General features: G+C 47.6%; 1 protein-coding gene across 2 annotated transcripts in view; it reads right to left on the reverse strand.

Moving 5' to 3' along the window:
• The window catches only part of Mycbpap (MYCBP associated protein), a 20,250-nt gene extending 4,851 nt beyond the window's left edge, over positions 1-15,399 (reverse strand). Inside the window, exons 1-13 of one of the 2 annotated variants that reach the window (XM_028772466.1) lie at positions 15,303-15,399; positions 8,049-8,176; positions 7,293-7,452; positions 7,077-7,180; positions 6,204-6,387; positions 5,841-5,956; positions 5,210-5,351; positions 3,560-3,678; positions 3,358-3,473; positions 2,847-2,958; positions 1,732-1,921; positions 1,172-1,359; positions 340-486 (exon numbers count right to left, since the gene is read on the reverse strand). In XM_028772466.1, coding sequence (XP_028628299.1) covers positions 340-486; positions 1,172-1,359; positions 1,732-1,921; positions 2,847-2,958; positions 3,358-3,473; positions 3,560-3,678; positions 5,210-5,351; positions 5,841-5,956; positions 6,204-6,387; positions 7,077-7,180; positions 7,293-7,452; positions 8,049-8,176; positions 15,303-15,345 — 1,749 coding nt within the window. In that variant the 5' untranslated portion in view covers positions 15,346-15,399. Of the gene's footprint in view, positions 1-339; positions 487-1,171; positions 1,360-1,731; positions 1,922-2,846; positions 2,959-3,357; positions 3,474-3,559; positions 3,679-5,209; positions 5,352-5,840; positions 5,957-6,203; positions 6,388-7,076; positions 7,181-7,292; positions 7,453-8,048; positions 8,177-15,043; positions 15,120-15,302 lie in introns of those variants that run through there. The other variant, XM_028772465.1, reaches the window with a different exon arrangement.
• Positions 15,400-21,407: the final 6,008 nt, after the last annotated feature.

Here is a 21,407-nt window from a genome sequence, read left to right on the forward strand (position 1 = left end):
GTGTGTGTGTGTGTGTGTGTGTGTGTGTGTGTGTGTGTGTGTGTGTGAGCATGCTTGCACATGCCTCTGGACCTTCTAAGAAAGGCTAGGTTTAAATGAAGAAGTATGTGGTACTCTGGCTCCACTAAGTAACCACCCACTTATAAACTATCTTGGGCGCTTTCCTTAACTTCTCTGGGCCTTTATTAGGAAATAAATATGGCTGTAAATCACACTCTTTCTCTCTTAGGATTGCCGTGAGGAGGTGATCTACTCGAGGAAGATGTTCAGCACAGCCTCCAGTGAGTAAGGGTTTGCTACTACTACCAGGTCCCCAGAGTGCACAGGTCCAGCCCATACCCTAGGATTCCTGTAGTGGAACAAATCCTCCTCGGTGACATAGGCATCCACAGGGGATGGTGTGCGCTCTGGAGTGGAGATGCCCCTCAGCAGCTCCTGCAGCACGCTCTGAGCTATGGTGATGGCCTCGTGGGCAGCCAGCTTACTCTGGGAAAGGAAAGATGGCACAAGATGGCAACCTAGGCTCTCAACTGTCCATATATTATCAAGGAGAGAGTCAGAATACTATTGTGTAGTCCTGCCTGGATGCTAGTCCCTGAGACAGGCAGTTGTGTGTAGGGGACCACATAAAAGCCCAGCTTTGCACAGAGTCCCACAAAGCATGGCCCAAGAGAGCCACACTGAGATTGAACAGGGACAAAGAGTCCCTAGCTCTCACCTCACACTCTCCTGGGAGTTGCTTATGGTGAAGGGTAGTGAGGCTGGTCAATGACACCCAAGCCTTTGGCTTGGAAGTCTTGTCAGGTCAGCCCCACACCACTGTACAGTAGCAGACAGCAGTGAACAAGATACAGCCCCACAGTAAAGTCTCCGGTTTCTCCCTGGGACTCCTGGCCTCGGTGCGAAAGCTCCACTTGGGACTCCCAGGGCTTCATCCCCTTCTAACTGGGGGCTGCAAGGTATGGTCACTTGCTGGCCTGCCTTCTCATCTTCTACATCATAAAGGCCTGGGTGGTATTTGCTAAGCAAGAGTAGTTATCAGTTTGTGTGGTGAGAAAAGTCACCTCTTAAGATAGGAGGCTCCATTCCATAGCACCCATCATCCACCCCAGAGGAACCCCTCATGCGCTGGGTTCCTCTGTCCACATGGTGGAGGTTCTGAGTCTCTTACCTCCAACAACTTCCTCTCGTCCATAAAAAGGTCCTGGGTCAGTGAAATGGCATGGAGGGTGACCTGAAGGACGGCACCTCCCAGGAGTGTAGGATGGGTCCCAAACTCCCAAGATTCCCTGAAGATGCCAGCATTCAGAGACTTGAAGAAGAAGGTAAAGTTTTTTGTTTCCCCAGGGAGAATCACACCTGGGAGAGACAGAGGCAGAGGCTGCTCTGAAGCAGGAGCCAATTGAGCTACCAGTCTGGTTATAGAAAGTGTACCACAGTGGCCCACATCTGGCAACCAGCGTCCTGGTTTCTCGAGACCATAAGGTTTCCAGGAATGTGTGACTTTTGAGTGCTAGAGCTGGGGAAACTCAGGTCAATCGAGGGATGGCTGGTCATCCTCACTCCAGGTCTGTGCTCCCTGAGGCTACTCCCTCTCAGCACTCTCAAGAGCTCAGCAGACATAGTGGACCACACACATAATGAGAGAAGGAGGGGATGGGCCCGAAGGTACTAACTAAACACGGGAGTGCCCCAGTCACTGAGCTGCTGAGGAGGATAATTTCAGGGTACCTTCTCGATTGTTAAAGTAAAACCTCTGCGTCCTGTTTTGCTTTAGGTCTTGGAAAAAATCCTGCTGGGGCCGCCTTCGCCAGTCGTACCAAATGGCCACAGTGCCGTTATTGACCACAGTCAGTTCTGAAGATGTTCTCTCCCCTTCAAGGGTTTCAAATGTCAGTCGGACACCAATTCCAATGTTTTTCTGTGGGAAGAAGAGGGTCTAAGCAGTGTCTTGGCTAGAGGTCTTGCCCTGGGGTGACTAACTCATCCCCGCTTCCTATGACTTCTCTGAAAGTCCACTGTTCACTCTGGTCCTCTGTGCATAGTCACCTTGAGTGACGTCAGACTTTCCTAATAATTGTCTCTGAGGTTATCATCAATACTAAGAACAGAAAAATTGTATACCTGGTATGCGTTTCTGCTCTTTAGTGTCTGAAGAATATTCTAGAACTGGTATTGGAGCAATGACTCAGAGGTTAATTTTCAAGCCCAAAGCCTGGATGGAGATCTGATCTCCAGAAGCCAGTAGAGTGTGACGGCCTGCCTGTAACCCCTGCACATAGGAGGTGGAGACAGCATCCCTGGAGGGAGCTGGCTAACTAGACTTGTCCAGACATTAGCTCTAGGTTCAGTAAAGACCCTACTCAGGTGAGAAGTGAAAGAGGAAGACACTCTATTCAACCTTAGGCCTACACATACATGTTCACAGGAGTGCATGTGCACTGGTATCCACACATATGCTCACACATATCTGGACAAGCCCACATATGATTGTACACATACATATTACATAGATATGCATGTTTTTTCAAGATGGGGGTGGGTGGGTTGTGTGTGTAGCCCTGGCTGTCCTGGAACGCTCTCTGTAGATCAGGCTGGCCTCGAACTCATAGAAACCCTCCTGTTTCTGCCTCCCTAGTTTTTGGGATTACTACTGCCTGGCCAATAATCTTTTGAGCCTTGTGATCTCACTTCTGCTTGAGTTAGTGCTGCTGTTACCATTTTCAGGCATGCGGAATGTGCAATCAGATAAAAACACAAATCAGAAGCTGTGGACTCCTTGTGACTATCTCGGTCACCTTGGGGCCGCACCCATGCAAGTGCGTAAGGCTGAAAAGGCAGTTTACCTTGTCCTCTGGGTTACTGCCTCTGATCCAGCAAGCTGGCTTCCCACAGAACAGCAGCGAAGGGCCAAGAATAGGCATAGGGACCATGTCGGAGAGGTTGGTCAATGAGTCTCTGTAAGAAAAGGCAGTTATTTATTTTCCTGGAGGCTGAGCAGTCACACTTCTTGGGACCGTGGACAGAGAGATTCACTCAGTCTTGTTGAGTCTCCTCAAAGTCTCCCTCTGGGGCTGTTCTCTAGGCATAGCTGTGAAAAGCTGGGGGGGGGGGACATTAAGTAGCATAGTAATGTCTGGGTAATCCTCACTAGAATGTAATTGTGGGGACGAAGAATATGACAGCAGGCAGCTGGCAGAGATGTAGGAACGGGCTAAAAGAAAGAGGGACAGCTACTGGCTAGGCTGGGATGAAGCCACCCTGATTTTGATTTCAGAGAGAAAAGTCCGCCCTCTGACACTAGTTAGGATAAGGGCAGCATGTTCTCCAACCTCTCCCCCTGGGGCTCAGACTCACAGAAATACCGTGTCTTCCGAGGAGCAATTCTGGCTCTTTTCAGGTGGTGAATGTTCTTCCACTGTGACAGATGAGAAGGGCTTCCCATGGCCCACCACCTCCAGGCCATCGATCTCCTAAGAGGAGTAGAGGGAGGGAATATGAGCTGGCAGGCAGGTGTAATCTAAGGCACCTCAGGATCGGGTATGAAGGCATTAGCAACCTGCTGGCTGAAATCCAGTTCTGCCATGATACTCCGTAGCTCCTTCCGTCGGTAGATCAGAAACAGACTCCGGTCCCAGGTGTAGCGGTACCAAGGAGCATCCTTCTGGGCTGGTAATCCTAGAGTGCAGTTAGAGGAGCCTCAGTACAGGCTGCCGTCATGCTTGCCCAAGGGTCCTGAGAACACCAATCCCAACAACGGCACTTCTGAGAAGGACATAGTTTCTGCGGGGCAGCTCCACTTCATTTTTCTGGTCCTAAACCTCCTTAGTGACTCTACATAGGAATCCCACAAGATCAGCTACCAGATGGCCAGACCTTCTGATTACAGTAACAACAGCAACTACCTTCTGTTGAGTCCTAGCCAGGGGTCAGAACCCCTGAATGCAAGTAATGTCTCCTTTAACCCTCTCACCATGCTTGTGCTATAAAATCAAGGACATTAGGAGCCAAATACCTCATAGAAATTCAGAAAGCCAGCACAGCTGGGATGTGAATCCAAGCAGCAGAGTGGCAGGCTCTAAAGTATGGCTACACTATGGAAGTATAATATAAACCCCAAATACAAGCCATTGTGTTTCCTTTCAAATGTTCCAGATGCGTGTTGGAATGGTAGAACGGCTCTAGGTGAGATTGACTTTAGCAGAGTTTATTGAACTCCATATATGAAGACTATTACTCCAATATGCACCCAACATAAAAATGCCTACTAAAGTAAAATTTTCTCCCCAAACTGGTCTATACTGTCAGCTCATTTCTATACAGACTAAGTCATGTTCCAGGGACTCAATAGGTGCATGGGGCTGGTGAAAGCTCTATGCCCAAGCTCATAGTTAACCGGCCTCCCTTGTTATTTCTATCAGTTTCACTGAAGTATGAACTAGAACCCAGGTAGACTCTGAGACTTGCTCAAAGCCAAGTGACCAGGATTTAGGCCAGAGTCATGCTGACCACCAGTATACTACCCTGTCCCCGGCACCAGTCACAAGAAGCTAATAGATTTGGACCCTTGAATTGGACATTTCTAGTTTCTGTGGAGGCACAGTTGTGTCATGTGATTTTTTTTTTCTGGAAACTGTCTTCTGAGAGGATGTTTTTGCTGAAGCAGACACGTAAGGATGCTTTGCTGAGAACAGACAGGTGGTGTTCCTCGGGGAGCAGCCTGGAGAAAGGACATGCGATGTTTTGCCAGAGCGGATGCTTGAGAGAACACGTGATGTTTGGAAATATAACCCAGCAGACAGTGGACGATGCTGTGTGGTTTGCCTTACCACTCCTTGCTGGTCATCGTTTGTCATGATTTCATAGAAACACCACTAAAGAACTTCTGGTGGTGTCCCAGTGGCTTCTTGTCCAAGAGCCTCGCGGTTTCCTCTGGCTAGAACTGTCATTGCTGATTTGTGAATGGTGTTTTTGAGTGTAGAAAGCTACCACTGCTGATTTGTGTGACTGAACTGCTGATAACCTAACAAGGCCAATTGTATTTGCTCCAAAGAACTGTTTCTAAACAGGTCCACATCCTCCTTTGCCCTGTTAACCTTTTCTTTCCATACCTCTGGTGGGTGGTGGGCTAGAAGGGAGGTTAAAGCATTCAAGTACACTTATTAAAGTAGGTTTTGAAAAATATAGGCCTACAGGTCCTGCTTCTCACCAGTCTCCACTTGGATGGAGAGGGGCTTCCTGATGTGTGTGATGGGTTCCACCAGACCACGCTGAGCTTTCCTTTTGGTCATGAGAAGACCTGTCATCTCATCACCCAGGTATTCCAGTGGACTCCAGAACCAACTGGTCGCCTTAAAGCCAAGACGAGGAAGGACAGAGCAGTGAGGTCACCCCCTTAGTACCAAAGTCAGAGACTCACTGGGGCATCCACTGGGACCCACTGGCAGAAGAGTAGGCATTCAACAATGTTTTTATTCTCAAGATGCCAGAAAGATGGGGTGAGCTGGTCCCAGCCCAGGCACTCACTGATGTACCAAAACACAGCACAGTTTTTTGGCCTTGGTTAAACTAAAGATTGGAGTCTAAGCCTTTAGGAGACAAACATGAAGACTCTTATGATACACTGATTACCAGAGACCGCCACAGGCTGAATTATTAAAGTGAGCAGTCCTGGAACATGATAAAATCCCAGAGGCTTAAAAATGGTTGGTAGTGGACAGGCTATTTTCTCCCCAACTATGTAACTGGAGACAAGCTGGCACTGCTCACCATGTGCATTCCATGTGGTTCCCCACCCCACCCCCTTGTCTTCTCTCTGTGCTTGGGAACAGTGTCCTCACTTTTCCGTCATGCTGGGTAGGAAGTGCGCGGTCAATGACCTCACGTTCCTCCTGGATCTTCCTGTAGGTCTCTCCAGTGTGCATCAACAGCTCACTTGCCGGCTTCTTCAGGTGCTCTAGAGAAGGAGAGAAGGGAGCCTGTGATCACTGCACCAAAAAAACAAAACACGCCGGCTCTGGCACTCTTCATTGGGTGGCCCACTTCTGGGTTCCTTTCACAACCCACTGAGGCCTGAAAGCCAGAAGCTTTCATGGTGCAAATGCTAGTCAGTGGGAGTCCAGGTGGGTGAGAGAGAAGACACAGAAGGGACTTTGTGCCAGATGGAGGGGACCCTGGCAAGATCCCTAGTCAGCTCAGCTCACCGCTGAGAGCTTCCTGTTGCTTCTTCCTCAAGGCAATGTGCCGTCTCCAGTTCTTTAGGAAGTTGTGCTGAAGAGGTGGGGCCCATGGAGGTCTCTTCTCCTCCTTTGGGGGCTTTGGTTTTGGCTCTTCTTTAGCTAAGATGAGGGTCATCAGGCAGGGTTTGATGTTTATCAGCTTAGCCAGCTGGAAATGACAAGGTAGAGGAGGACTTGCCGACCCAGGTCCTGGTTTCTGTCCTGCTCTAAGAACCCCTCCTCTTTGGGACCACAGGGTGGCAAGTGACGGCAAACAAATCAGGGCATGAGGAATGCTGACAGTCCCCTATGCTCAGAAAGCTCAGCATCCTTTAGGGTAGCCGTCTTCTCCACAATGGATGACTTCTTCCTGAGTATCTGAGCTGGGCCCTTACTACCCTACCTAACTGAAGTCAAGGCTCTGAGGCAGAAGAGCTATAGGGCAGGAAAAAAGGTAGCACAGGGAACTGTGGGGGACATCTCCTTCCAGCCTGTACCTCAGCAATCCAGTCTCTGGAGAAGGGGGTGGAGGAGCCGAAGCTGGAGCTCTGCTTCCTGTGGGGCCTGGTCTACCCAGAGTTTCACAAGGCAGGCTCTGAGTTCCTTCTAGTAAATCCTCACTTCAGCTAAAGCTGTCTGTTAGCAACAGGCTTCTATGACTTGCAACTGCCTACCAAAAGGTCCCTTATCATCTAGGCCCAGAGAGCAACCTAGCTCCACAACCCTATCCTGTACCCCAGCTTCACACACACACACACACACACACACACACACACACACACACTCACACCTTTGACTCTACAGAAAGTAAATGGCTTCGGCAACTTCTCTCAGCCAGGTAGCTCCATACAAACAAACCTGGGTGTTCCCCCGAGCAACTGCAATTCTTTTAAAGTCCTGGAGACTTCCCAAGATCTGGTGAGGGAGGATCTGGCCACTGCTTATGAAGCTGTCACGAGGACCTGGGGGGGTAGGGGAGGCAGAGGGAGGAAGGATGAGAGCAATGGTTTGATGGACAGGGGCCTTTCTTTCAAGACCCATCCAGGAATGCGAAGTCTACAACAGAACCCATACCGGAGTAGTCCAGAGGCTTTGTGGCGGCATCTGGATTAGCAGGATGTGCTACCAAGTGGTAGACCCTTTTGCTAGAATCTTTCGGTCTGAGCTTACGGATGATAAATTTCTGTGTGATCACAGGCTTTTCTCCAGTTTCTTCAAACTGAGGAATGTGTTGCTGAAACGAAACAAAGCTGAGGAGAATGCTACCTGGGGAGAAGATGAAGCGCGTGCGCATGCGCGCGCACACACGCGCACGCAAACACACACACACACACACATCTCTGATCTTGGTAGAATTCCTGAGGGATGACTAGTTCGCTTCCCCAGATCCATCCATACGTCTGTCCTGTCCTGGAAATGCCTGACTGACAGACCTGAGATTTAGGAGTAACCTGGAGGAGAAGAAAATGACATCTGGCATGTCCAGACAGATTAAGTAAGAGTGACTGACAGGTAAGGAGAAGAGTTACAGTTCAGCAGCCTTGTGCTCACTTCTATCCATGACATTTGAACTTACTTGCCCATCTGTAGAATGGGCATGATGGCACTTGCCCCAAGGTGTCTCACTACTTTGTGGCTCTTTTAGAACCTCAGAAATGTGAAAACCTAACTCCCCAGGAATTCCTTCAGATGCTAAAGTGAAAGAATTTATATTTGGTGGATTGTGGGAGGGGCATGGTATTAGTGACTCCTTGGGATCAGGAAGCCAATGAAGGGGTGAACCATGAACATGGCTGGGTGCTCTAAGAGAGCCTTGGCCCTTGGCCTTACCTTCTTCAAGTCTTCCTTTTTAATGGCCAAGGCAAGGATGTCATCTCCTTGTAAGACATTGCTGACAGGCTCGGGCTCTTCCTGAATGGGGGGAGTGGGCTGTTCAGGTGCCTTTGCCCGCTTCTTTTCTGGAGAGAAGCAAAGAGATATGTCCCAAGAGCTCTCTGCATATCTTAATACATAAGATAGAGAACTCAGGATGCAGCTCCGTGGTAGAGCGCTTGCCTAGCAAGCATGTGCAAGTTAGTGACACCCTGGGTGCATTTCCTAACAACCCAACAAACAATAGTGAGATCTTGGTTCGAGTGAATAAATCTATATTAAACTGCACAGTTGGGGGAGGGTCCAAGACGGCCACCTGGACAGAACAGCAGAGACTGTCACAGTGGTCCAAAGTGATGGACCTACCAACTGTTCTCTCCTACCAACTGCCCCTGGATTTCCATAGTGATTGGATGTCTATAGTCAGAGCTGACACAGAAACATGACCCATTTCCCGCTGTGGGATTCTCAAGTCAAACAACCTTACCTTGCGTTACATTGCTTCACGGTTCAGACCCTGCCTTCCACTTAACAAAAAGAGGCTGGACTAAAAGAATTGCTCCCAACTGTTATGTCGGTGTTATCTTCACAGTCTTCTTGGCATAGCCATACAAATAAAGCATCCTTATCAGTGGGTTGAACTAGGAAATTCATAAAACAAACCAAACACCCAAGACCTGGGATTGTGGTACAACTGGATGGCATGTTCCCTTACCTTCCCAATGAAGACATCAGATTTCTTTCATCTAATTTTTACTTTTGTGGGTTTTTTTGGGAGGGGCATCAAAGAAATGAGACAAAGCCTCCCACGTCTTCCTGGCTGGCCTCACAGTGCAGACTACACTCCCTTGAAATCACAGAGATCCACTTGCCTCTGAGCGTTAGACTTAAAGGTGTGCACCACCATACGCAGCTCTATTTTTTTTTCTAAAAGCAGGGTTTCTCTGTGTAGCCCAGGCTGTCCTGGGGCTTACTCTGTAGATAAGGCTGGCTTCAAACTCAGAGATTTCCCTGTTTCTGACTCTTTCTTCCAAGTGCTGGATTTAAAGTTGTGTGCTGCCACCACCACCTGGCTAATAGTGATTTTTTTTTCTGAGATAAGGTTTTCATGTAGCCCAGGCTGGCCTCAGATTCACTACATGGCCAAGGATAACCTTGATGACACTCCTAACTCTGTTTCTCAAGTGCTGAGATTACAGGTGTGTGCCACTACACACAATGGCTTGGTATTGGGCTTTTTCTTTTTAATCTTTTTTGAGACAGGGTCTCACTTTGTCATCCAGGTTAGTCTAAAACTTGTATAGAACAGGATGGCCTTGAACTCACAGAAATCCACCTGCCTCTGCCACACAGGCCAGTTTCAACCAATGCCTTAAAACCTGATTTTTGGCACTTGTTATTCTTGCAGAGGAGCAGGGTTTTGATTCCTAACACCTTTATGTCAGCTCAAAACCATTCCTAACATCGGAATTCTATGCCCTCTGCATTCACATACATAAATCTTTTTGAAAAGAAAGAAACCTTTAATACTAACACTTGGGAAGCAGAGGCAGGAGAATTACTGTTTCAGGGCAGCCTGATCTATATATTGAAATCAGGCCAACCGGGTCTTCCCAAGTGAGGTTCTGAGAAAACAGTTTCAGTTGGGCACAAAAACAGCCACAGGAGACCAAAAGGTTAGGTAGACTGAGCTTGGGACAATAGTTGGGCCCCAATCCAGACTAAATGGTGGTTGTGGGAAATTCCTTAAAGAGGTTATATACTGAGAGTGGAAGGGGAAGAGACAAGCCTCACAAAGAACCAAACTTTCCAGAGGGAACAGCATGGAAAGGCCTGGAGTCAACAGAGAAGGGAGAGCCTCTGGAACTCCAAGAATGCACTGTGAAATCACTGGAGTGGAGTGAGGTGGGAGTGGGAGGCAGAAAGGTAGAAGGAAGTAGTCATGTCATCAAGGGAGAGCTTAGTGATCCAGGCAAGAGGTTTCAGTCTATCCCTGGGGCAATATCAGGGCTGGGGGACAGCCTAGGGGTCAAGATTGAGGACAAGATTATTTAAGGGTCCACTGCAGCTGGAGATGCCAGAAGTGGCCCATGCCTTGTAGAAAAATGCAGGAAAGAGAGTTTATGCTACTTAGGCGGCAGCCATGGGCCCTTTCACCAGGACACATTCTGCCTGCCTCCAGAGAGGTGGCTCAACTCTTTCAGATGTACACTCCATTTCTCTGGTTAGTAATTTCATTTTTTCCTCCTCTGGATGAGAAGGGTTTGATGTAAACATCTATACAAAATAATCAAAGGAGAACCTAATCACAGCCGCCAGGGTGTTTCGAACAACGTGTTGGTTTTATCTAGCGCTTCTCAAAGTACTATAATCTTTAAGAGAACATGCCACTGCAACATCAAGGCAGGGGCTTTGGTGTACACAATCAAACTGTATTTTTTTTTAAAGGAAATGTCTACATTGCAGGTGTTTTTTTTTTTTTTTAAAGAAGAAGAAGAAGAATCGTTCCAAACAGAACTCTAAATCCATCTCCTCCACAGAAGCAGCGCAGGGGTATCTCTGCACAAAGCGCGCACACAGAAACACACGCAGAGCTAAGCAGTCTGACCCCATTTCTGTCTGATCTTCCGCCACACCTGGCAGCCTTGGGTTTTGATTTAGCTTTCTTTCTTCCTATTGAAGCCCAGGCTGACCTGGAATTTGCCATCCTCCTGCCTCAGCCTCTTGAGTGCTAACATTATTGGTCCCCATCCAGATAGGCATCGGTTCTGATTTTTACTTCTCTCCCCTCCTATACAAACATCAAAGCAGGTGGCAACCCAGATGAAGATCTGCTTTTAAAAATGTTTTCATGCAGGGTAGTGATGGTGCACACCTTTAATCTCTGCATTCAGGGGACAGAGCCAGACACATCTTTGTGAGATTAAAGCCAGCCTAGTCTACAGAGCAAGTTCCAGGACAGCCATGGCTATAGAAAAGAGAGAAAGAAAGAAAGAGAGAAAGAGAGAGAGAGAGAGAGAGAGAGAGAGAGAGAGAGAGGAAGAAAGAAAGAAAAGAGACAGGAAGAACGAAGGGGAAGAAAAAAGGGGAGGGAGAGAAGGGAGGGAGGGAGACAAAGAGGAGAGAGGGAGAGGAGAGAGGAGAGGGGAGACAGGAGAGAGAAGGGAGGAGGGAAGAGGGAGGAGGGAGGAGAGAGGAGGAGAGAGGAGAGAGGAGGAGAGAGGAGGAGAGAGGAGAGAGGAGAGAGGAGAGAGGAGAGAGGAGAGAGGAGAGAGGAGAGAGGAGAGAGGAGAGAATGTTTATGCTTTCCAGGACATTTGTTTCTTCTGCCCATCACCTTGGTTGGCCTACATCTTCCCTAGGGACTAAACAGCTCCAGATGTGCTTTCCACTGATGGGTATAGAATTACTGGAAGATGCATGTAAACACGAACATTCAACACTGCTGAAGATTCCTGGGGCCAAAGTTCCCACCACGCTCAGGGAGCAACACAGACCCTGATTGGTTGAGACTGAAGGAACCCTCGATAGCTCTGGACTCCAGTTTGAACTACCTTTAGCACATCAACATAAACGTTGTCACTCTGCTCAGTTGAGGGACAGTATGTGTTTGATTAAATATTTATTAAACACATGCGTTTTAAAGTGAGGTCCATCCTTGAGACTATCCACCAAGTTCCTTTTGTTGTTTTGCTTTCTTTTCAGACAAGGCCTCTTTCCAGCCCAGGCTGCCCTTGAACTCAGTATCTAGACCAGGCTTGCCTCATACTCATGGTAAGTCTCCTGCCTTGGCTTTCTCAGTTTTTCAGTTCTCTGGTTTTTCAAGTGTGAGTTACTAATGTTCAGCTCACTAAGCACCTTCTACGATGTTGAAGAAGACAGAGGAGATAGCGCAAAGGGTCACAATATGGGATCACAAACACAGAGTGGTAATGTTAATGGCATCTGAAAATCACACACAATAGGTCAGATTGGATGTTCAAAGCACAACCATGCCAGTCAACAGAGCTGGAAGACCCTAAAGAGAGTTCTCAGGATAGCTGCAGTGACAGCTTCCCAGCCTGGAGGAGTTGGAAGGAGACAAGTGCCTTGCAGAGGTGGACCTGCAAACAGGGATGTTACAGGTAAGGCCGTAGCGTGAGCAAGGCTGTAGCGTGAGCAAGGCTGTAGCGTGAGCAAGGGTGAATGCGGCAGGTGTGTAGCTTGATGACCTGGGAAAGCTTGCTGGGGAGTGAGGAGCTGGGCTGCTGATCCAGATGAGGGAAAACAGAGCATGGTGACTTTGAGATTTTATCCCAAAACAGAACTACAATAACAAAAAAAAAGTGTGTATACACATATATATGTGTATGTTTTTAATGTATATATATATATATGTATGTATATCATTAAGTTTATGTGAGGGATAATTCACTGAGTACCATTTTTTTGTGTATGTATATATACATATATATAAAATGTATGCATATATACATATATATACAAAAATATATACATACAAAAAATGTTTCATTTTCAAATAAAAAATATACATATATATACAAAAAAGTTTCATTTTCAAATAAAAAATATATATTTAGATAAGTATATAGATATATAGATATAGACATAGATATATTTGTTAAGTTTATGCCAAAGATGATAATTCACAAAGCACCATATATATGTATAATCTTCAAAGTGGATATGAAATGAAGTCCAGATCAGGCATCTGACCCCTAGTTCAGGAGAGTGGAGTGTTCACAGTGGCATTTCAGGATGACCTATCCAGTGACTGAGATAGACTGGAGGCAGACCAGGCAGGAAGGGCCAGTCCTCAGGCCGAGGGCAGTTCTGGGTGTCCTGGAGGACCACACAGGATAAAGGAGGGCCACACTGAACCTGAGGCCCATGTGCTTTGTTCTGGAAACCCAAACTGAGCTGGGCTGTTGGTGAACCACAGAGCTGGCATTTCTGTCCTGACAGCTGAGGGGTCAGACACAGCCCCTTTGAACGGGACAGTCAGGCAATACTAGTGTTACGGCTAAGGCAGGAAGTGTTGTTAAGGAGGTCAGGAAGAGGGAGCCAGGACAGGGCAGAGATGGGGTCTGATTTTTTTTTTTTTTTACTTCTTACACAAATGTCATTCTTCCTCAGTGTTGCTGAAAGTCTTTGGGAAATTGACTTCAGGATTGAGAATGGGGAACCAAGGCAGGAAGAGCAGAGCTCTCCTCAGAGTCTTAGAGTACAGGGGGCATCTGATGTTACCGGTTGCTTAGCAACAAGGCCAAAGAGCATCACAGGACTCAGTGGGGGAGCTCAGGCCTCTTAAACAGGTTTCTAGACATGTTTGCTTGCCTTTATAAAGCCCACAAATCAGAGACTCAGAGACACACAGCACAAGGCTACAAGGTCATGCTTGTGGACTGGACACGTGACATTGGGGAGTCGGGTACACTACACTGGAAGTTTCTAAAAAGTTCAAGGAAACTTGCACGTTAAACATTTTAATTTTTTTCCTCCTCACTCTGGTGTACGCTCTTAACTCAAAGCCTACTTAACAAACAGAATCCTTGCCTTATTAAAAACAAACACTCGGCGAAAAATCCTTCCTTGATCTGTTTACAGCAGAAAGTTCAAATCTGATTAAGATTGCCCTGAAAGTAGGAGAGCCCGAGGCAGTGGCCAGGAGAGCCCTTGGCTGCCCTTGGGAAAGGGAACCAACTTTTTTTTTCTCTCTCTCTCTCCTTCTCTCTTAACTATTAAAAGTATGTCATGAAACAGCACCAGCTTTTTATACTATGAAGAGACATAAAAGAAAGCTAAATTCAAAAAAAAAAAAAACCCCACTAGAGTCTTGTTAGTTCTCTGGTTCTCCCAGGGGATTCTACTGTTTCTAGGCCTGCCCTCTCTTCACAGTGTACTGCACCAGGCCTAGGAGGCTGGGTCCCCTCAGGCCCTTCAAGGTGACACACCAAGACTTTCTGACTTTGCATGGGAAGCCCTTTCATGGTCTGGTCCCTGCCCACCTGCACTGAATTCTCTGGATCCTAGGTTCATTGATCCATGAATTCACACTGCTCTCTGAGGCCAGAGAAGCAAGCCCTTCTTTTTTTTACATTTATCTTTTTCTTTAATGCCATCTACTTCAGAAAACCCCTCTAAGCCTACCAACCAAGGCCTAATTCAGAAGCTCTGAGCACCCATGACTTCCATAGATGTCCATATTTGTTTTTCTAAGTTTTTTGGTATTCCTCTGGGTCTTGGTTGTGTTTCTTGAGGGTTGGAATCACAATACTGATACCTTTGTGTCTACCAGTGTCCACACATGACAGACCTCCGTAAATAAAACCAGAGCAAGGGGGATCTCAGTACCAGAATACTTGCTTAGCATACACAGGGCCCCTGGGTTCCAATCCCAGCAGGAAATTTTCAATAAAGGGAATGGTTGCCAATGGAAACAATCACGGTGGTAGTCCATGTTAAACTGGATATCTGTCACGAGGCTAGAAAGGCCAAGTGGAAAGAAATAAATAGCACTCTGAAACCAACGGTTTTAAGAGTTTTTGGTGTTATTTTTACTTGTGGATTTTCCCTCGGCACGACTCTTAGGTGACCCCTGCTTCAATTCCCAAGAACCTCATCAGGTGCTCCCTGGTTCTTGGGCATCTTATCCAGAAGTCTGCCACCTGCACCACCCTAATATAGGATTTGAGTTAGAGGTCTCTTACTCCTCCTGTCCAAGGCTGTCCCCTGCCACTGACCCCGGAAGCTCCTCTGTTAGTCCCTCACTTGCCATATTACTACCACCAAATACCAGGGCACTGTGCCTCCCTTCTGAGATTGCTGCCCGTGTTTTGTACTCCAAGGCTCCAGTGGCCCTCCCTGGCATCTGTAGTGTCCTAATCCCAGCCCAAGCATCCCTGTAGCGTTTTTTTTTTTTTTCCTGAGCACCCAAGGCCTCCAGGGCCAACCTTTGACGCTCTCTGCGACCTCCACGAACTTGCTGGTTGGCATTTTGATACGGGATTCCTTCTTGAGGGCCTTCATGGTGACACCCCGGGTTATCAGCTTGGCCCTGCGCTCCCCGCCCCAAGATGACTGCCTCAAGATGACTGCGCGGCGGCGGCGCGGCAGCCCCCCCCCGGCACCCCCCCTCCCCGCGATCCCGCCCGCAAGCGGCCGCCGTAGCGTCCATAGCAACCAGCGCCCCGCGCCGTGGCGCGCACCCACCAAGCAACTTGGGCGGGGACTGCCTGTCATTAGCCTTCTTCATAAGGACGCGCCCCCGCACCGCAAGCGGCTCCTCAGGCTTGTGCGCAGACCCCAAGAATGCCCGGCCAGACTCTTGACGTCACAGGAGGGTTAGAGAGCTCCAAGGCGTCATCAGCTGGGCCTGACAAAGGGTAACCTAGGAGCTGGCCAAGGATGAGTGGCTGGAATGGGGACAGTAGCAACCTCAGCGGCCGGGTAGCATCTCTCACCCAGACTCCCCAAATGTTTCTGTCCCGGGTCACAGCTTGCTGACCAGCCTTCAGGTTTCCAGCACCCTCATCTCACACCAGGCTGACCATGCCTTTACCACTTCTCCTAGTTTAAGTGCCCTAGACTCCGCCTCCACGGGCCTGCCATCTGCCCTGCCCACTAATCAGCCATTGGGGCTTCACTTCCTAGGCCAGCCAGACTTTTCCCATATTTGGGGTCTTTGCATAGACATGCTGCCTTTGGTTCTCCAGTAAAGATGTACTTTCCTGTTATGTCAAATGTCTGTTTCCACTTCATTCATTCATTCATTCATTCATTCATTCATTCATTCATTTTAACCCAGAGTTCTAAAGCATTCAGGAATTATCAGGTTTGTTTCTGAGGTTAGACCTCTCTCCAGGGCTCAGCCAGGACTACTACAAACTCCTCTAGACCTTGCTCCCCACGACGGACACATGCTCCAAGGGCAGTCTCCCTTCTCGGACATAAGCAGTAGCAGCTTGCCTTCACCCTCACAGCATCTCCAGTTCAGTTCACTTCACTTCAGGGGCACTTAGTGGGCATTTAGGGGACACCAGGGAGATGCTCTGTCACCTGTGCCTTCCAGGGAGCAGGTTATAACAATGAGGTATAGGGGTTAGGTAATATGTGTTGGTGGATTTACTGTTTCTGTGGAAAATGTGGGGTTTATGAATGAAAGACTGAGTAATAAGAGAAGGAAAGAGCTTCTAGCAACAAAATGGCAGACTCACTGGTGACCTATATGACAACCTGCCTGAGAAAGTCTCATGGTTTTTGTTTTTCCCTTTTCCTTTTTAAAGACATGATTTCTTTTAACCGTTGTTATCCTCAAACTTTACTGCCACAGCTGAGGCTGGGGTTAATCCAGAGCCTTCTATCTCTAACTCCCAAATGCTGAGTCTACAGATGTACCACATCTCCAAGCTTGGGTAAAGGATGGTTTTTGTTTTCCAACACTGGAAATTGAACTCAGGGCCTTGCACACACTAGGCAAGTGTTCTGTCACTGAGCTATTCCCCAGCCAGCCCCATGTGGTTTTTCAGTGGAAGGTCTGTAGGTACCAGGCAGGTAGTCATTTCAATTGTGCAATGTTTTAAAACAACCCTTCTGGAATGTGGTGGGTTCTATATCTTATCTCATGCTCAGGGAGGTGAGAGCTGTAGACTAGTGTGTATCTAAAGAAGACAGAGCCTCCCTCACTTGGGAGGTAAACAAAAGAGGAACAGAAGAAGTTCACTGTGTATCCTCCGCTACACAGTGGATTTTAGACTCGCCTGGGCTATATAAAATCATGTCAAGAAAAAAGGGGGGGGCAAAAGAGGAAAAGAAAGAAAAGGAGGCAAAAACAACCAAAGTGTCTGTGTTGGTTAAAGTGACTGGCATACGGAAGTTGCTGTGATCAGCATTTCTGACAAACACTCTACCATGTGTGTCTTTTTCTCATAACTTGCGACTAGGGAGTGCTCTAGAAGGGAGGATTTGTGCATTCCTAACTATCTTTACTGTGCATTAATCTGTAAGAAACAGAGTGGACAGGAATCAACAGAAGTTTCAGAGAATGGGTCTCAGTGTTGGGGGGCTCATGCATTTTCAGTAAAGCAAGTGAAGAATAAAAGGGGAGGGTATCAAAGCATCACATTGTATCCTATAAACATACGCAGTCATTACTTGTCAGTTAAAAACAAACGTTAGTAGGACTGCCCATGTATGTCTGGAATGACCCTGGCAAGCAAGAGGCAAAAGAGTATTGAGTTCAAGGCTACCCTAGGCTATATAGTGAGTTCCAGGGCAGCCTAGGTAACATAGTGTGACCCTATCTATCTCAAAAAGAATAACTTTTAAAAAATATATGAACGTGTCAGCTAAGAGCACCTCAAAGCTCTCACAGATCTAACAGTCTAGGCCAACCCAGGATGTCCTCTGGATAAGGAATACTCCTCAGACGCAGCCAGTGGAGTATCTTCCTTCCAAGTGAATGGCAAGCTCTTTCTTAAAGGAAGATGGGACCATTCACTCCCAAGGAATACAACATTACTTCAGGAGCTCTATACAAAATGGGGAAAGGTGAGAAATGCCTTCCTCCTGCTCTCAAGATGCTTGAGAGTCCACAAGAGAAAGACAAACATTCTTGTAACTGCAATCTTCACCTAGTTTCCAGAGGCCCTTTAAGTTTGTGGCATTACACAGCTTGTGGGTAGCCGAGCTGGGACACTTTAGTAGGATCAAAGGACAAGGGAAGGCAGGGTGCATGATCAGGCAGGTAGGCAGCCAGGCTGGCTCCGCCACCAGGGCAAGTGACATCCCTCTGCTACAGGTCTCCCTGCCTCTGTGCCTCAGGAAAGTTTTGGACCAGACCAAGGCTTCTTAAGTTTTTGAGAATCTGGTCAAAGTTAAAACTCTTTCCGTTGGAAATATGCAATTGATTTTCTTTAATGTGACTGAATAGGAGTGACGATACAATTTGCCATTTTAACTTATATGGCTTGGTGGCATTTAGTGACCATCACTACATCTGGCTTTAAAATATTTTTACTCCCCAGAAGAAAGCAAGTACACACTACCCATTTTCTTCTCTTCTGGGCCCTAGTAACTACAGACTGACCATATAGTTGACCTTTTCTGGATATCGTGTGTAAACCACAGGCTCTTTGGTTTTGTTTTGATGGTTCCTTCATTTTAATGTCTGAACAATGTTCTATCAGAGACCACATTTTATTATGCATTTATCTGCATATTTATTTATTTAGATTAAACAGCTTTTAACTTTACTAGGTTTATTCTGAACTTGCTTTGTAAGTTATCTTTTTTTGTTTTGCTTTTTTTAAAATTCTTCTCTCATACCACACATCCCAACTGTATAGCTTTCCTTCCATTCCTCCCAGTCGCCTCTGCCTCCCCTTTCCACCAGATCAACTTCTCCCCTCTCTCTCCTCCCCAGAAAGATCAGGCCTCCCAGGAACATCAACCAAACATGGCACAACAATATACAATAATACCAGACACAAACCCTCACATCAAGGTTAGGTGAGGCAACCCAGTAAGAGGAAAGGGGTCCCAAGAGCAAGCAAAAGACTCAGAGACACTCCCACTATCAAGAGCCCCCCCCCCAAAAAAAAACCCAAGCCAATGAACACAAGACACATGCAGAGGACCTGGCAAAGACCCACGTAGCCTCCAAGACTGCTGCTCCATTTTTTTTGAGGCCCCACAAGCCCTGCTTAGATGATTCTGAGGGCCATGCTCTCCCGGTGTCATCAACTCCCACAGTTCCTCCTCTCCCTCTTTCCCAGGGGTTCCCTGAGCTCTGAGGGGAGAGGCCTGATGGAGATCTTCTACCAGGCTCTCTCTCCACTTAAGGTTAGCCTGGGTGTCTCTGCCCTCACTCTTGTCAGCTTCCAGAGGAATCCGCTCTGCCGACAGATGAGGCTAAGTACCTATCCAGGAGTGTAGCAGAACAGCCCTGGGAATCATTTGTTGTCGTCGTCATCGTTGTTGTTTTAATTCATTCATCTGCACATTAATTTTTAATATTTGGTTTGGTTTGGTTTTTTCAAGACAGGGTTTCACTGTGTAGCCCTGGTTGTCCTAAAACTCTGTAGACCAGGCTGGCCTCGAACTCAGAAATCCTCCTGCCTCTGCCTCCTGAGTGCTGGGATTAAAGGTGTGCACCCTATCCAGCTTTGTTTTTAACATTTTATCCTGTTTGTTTATTTATTTATCCATATAGTTTTTCAAGATATGGTTTCTCTGTGTAGTCCTGGCTGTTCTGGAACTCTCTATGTAGATCAGGCTCAAACTCAGAGACCCTGCTGCGAAGCCTCCTGTGTGCTGGGATTAAAGCAATGTGTCAACACCACCCAATTGATTTATTTCTTGTGTGAATGTATGTGTGTGGGCGAGAGTACCACATCAAATGTGTAGAGGTTCAGAGGACAACTCACAGGAGTCAGTGCTCTGCTTCCACCATGTGGGACCCAGGGACCAAACTCAGGGCATCAGGCACTGTGACAATGGCTTTCACCCCTTGCAGCCATCCCATAGGCCCTGTGTTTTATTTTGCACATTATTTCCCATTCGACCACAGGGATTCCCTGAAACTCATTCACATACTCTTGGGTGGGGGTAGGACAAGGTCACTGTGCCTTGGAGCTAGAACCTGGTGTCCTAAAAGCAGATTGTGCATGCTGGGACGTGTGGCAGACATGACCAAGTGCATCTTGGGAACTGCAGGAGGAGAGCAACTGAGGCTTAGAGGACACAGAGTTTGAGGTGGGCCACCCAGGTAAGAGTATAGTAGACAGGACTGGTGACACGCACTCCAGACAAGGACACAACAGGTACCAGAAGGAGGAGGTGAGGAAGTGTCAGTTAAAGGCATAGCTGTATCATGTAGCCAGTGAGATCCCTCCAGCCCAGGGAAGAGCAGCTGGTGGTTGGGTTGTGATGTAAGGGCCTGCTTCATGGCCCTATTTGCTTTTACTCAGCAAAGCATAAAGTATCTTGTCAGCTACTCTTTCCAAAGGTTAAACATCCTCCCTGGATAAAAGCCTACCCAACTGTATCATTAATTTCTCAGGGGACAGTCACCTCCCAAAGCTGGAGACAGGGTCACTTGACCTCAGGCCTTTCACAGATGGCTCACTCTCTGGCTCCCCACTTCTTTTGCACCTCTAAAGATATTTGCCCCACTCCCTGGTTATGCCTCCTTACAACTGGCCGCCTACACACAAAGCCAATGTGTTCTCCACAGCTGCCCTCACATCTGGTTGCCACCCTTATTAAAGTTGACATCAGGCCACTGTCTCCTTACAGTACTCTTGCTTAGCTGACACTCAGGGGGACCTTACATTATTCTCAGCCCTGAAGACAGCTGGACACCATTTCCAGAGTGGACTCACTCTGCCATCAGAGGTGACACACAGACCACTTCTCCTAGCCTCAAACTCCCCCCCTCCTTTTTTTCAATTCCTTGAGTCAGATCTTACTATGTGGCTCCAGGATGGTTCTGAACTTCCCTTGTAGCCCAGGCTGGCCTCAGACCACACTGTCTCTGGCTTAGCTTCTTCAGGACTAGGATTGCAGATGAGTGCCACCATGCCAGGATTCCTCTTCCATACTTGAGCAGGAAGGATCTAACAAATCCTTCTCAGGGGCCACCGAGGCTTCCAGACACTTCTGCCCCAACCTGGGCTGTCATCTTTAGGACAGGACATTGCCTACCACAAGGTTGCTGTCACCTTCTGTCCTGCCCTCACAGTGCAGTTCTGATCTCTTATTGCATGGGTTCCATCTTTTTCCGTGAGGAGGATGTGCCAGGGAACAGGGTCTTGCTTTCCGATCGAGTGTTCTTGGAATGGGATGACACACAAAGGCCATCGTGGTGGGTGGGGTGGGGGAGAGGGGCTCAGAGAAGCATCAGCATCCTCTGTGGCAGCTGCCCCCTCCAAACCCCAGCATCTGTGGGGCTGGGAGAACTCTCCTCCTGAGCGTCAGCGCTCAAGGCAAAACCATAAACCACACTGGAGTGGTTATGAGAGATTCTTACTAAGACGTTTCTAAGAACAAGAATCCTCCAGGCAAACAGAGCTTCAGATTCAGCCGCTGTGGAGGACATGCTCCAGACAGATGGACACCAAGTTCTGGGGCTCTGTGCCAAGGGTATTCACAAAAAAACCCAACCAAACCAAACCAAAAAAAACAAAAAACAAAAAACAAAAAACAACAAAAAACCAGCCTCTCTGCCCAATAGCAGGGTTCTAGTCACAGGTCTGTCTGCTGAGGACACATCCAGGCCATGGGAGTAGGCTCATCTTGGGGAGTTCTATCCTCCAG

This window comes from Grammomys surdaster, unplaced genomic scaffold, assembly GCF_004785775.1.
Source record: "Grammomys surdaster isolate TR1022 unplaced genomic scaffold, NIH_TR_1.0 213, whole genome shotgun sequence".
In the NCBI taxonomy this organism is placed as follows: domain Eukaryota; kingdom Metazoa; phylum Chordata; class Mammalia; order Rodentia; family Muridae; genus Grammomys; species Grammomys surdaster.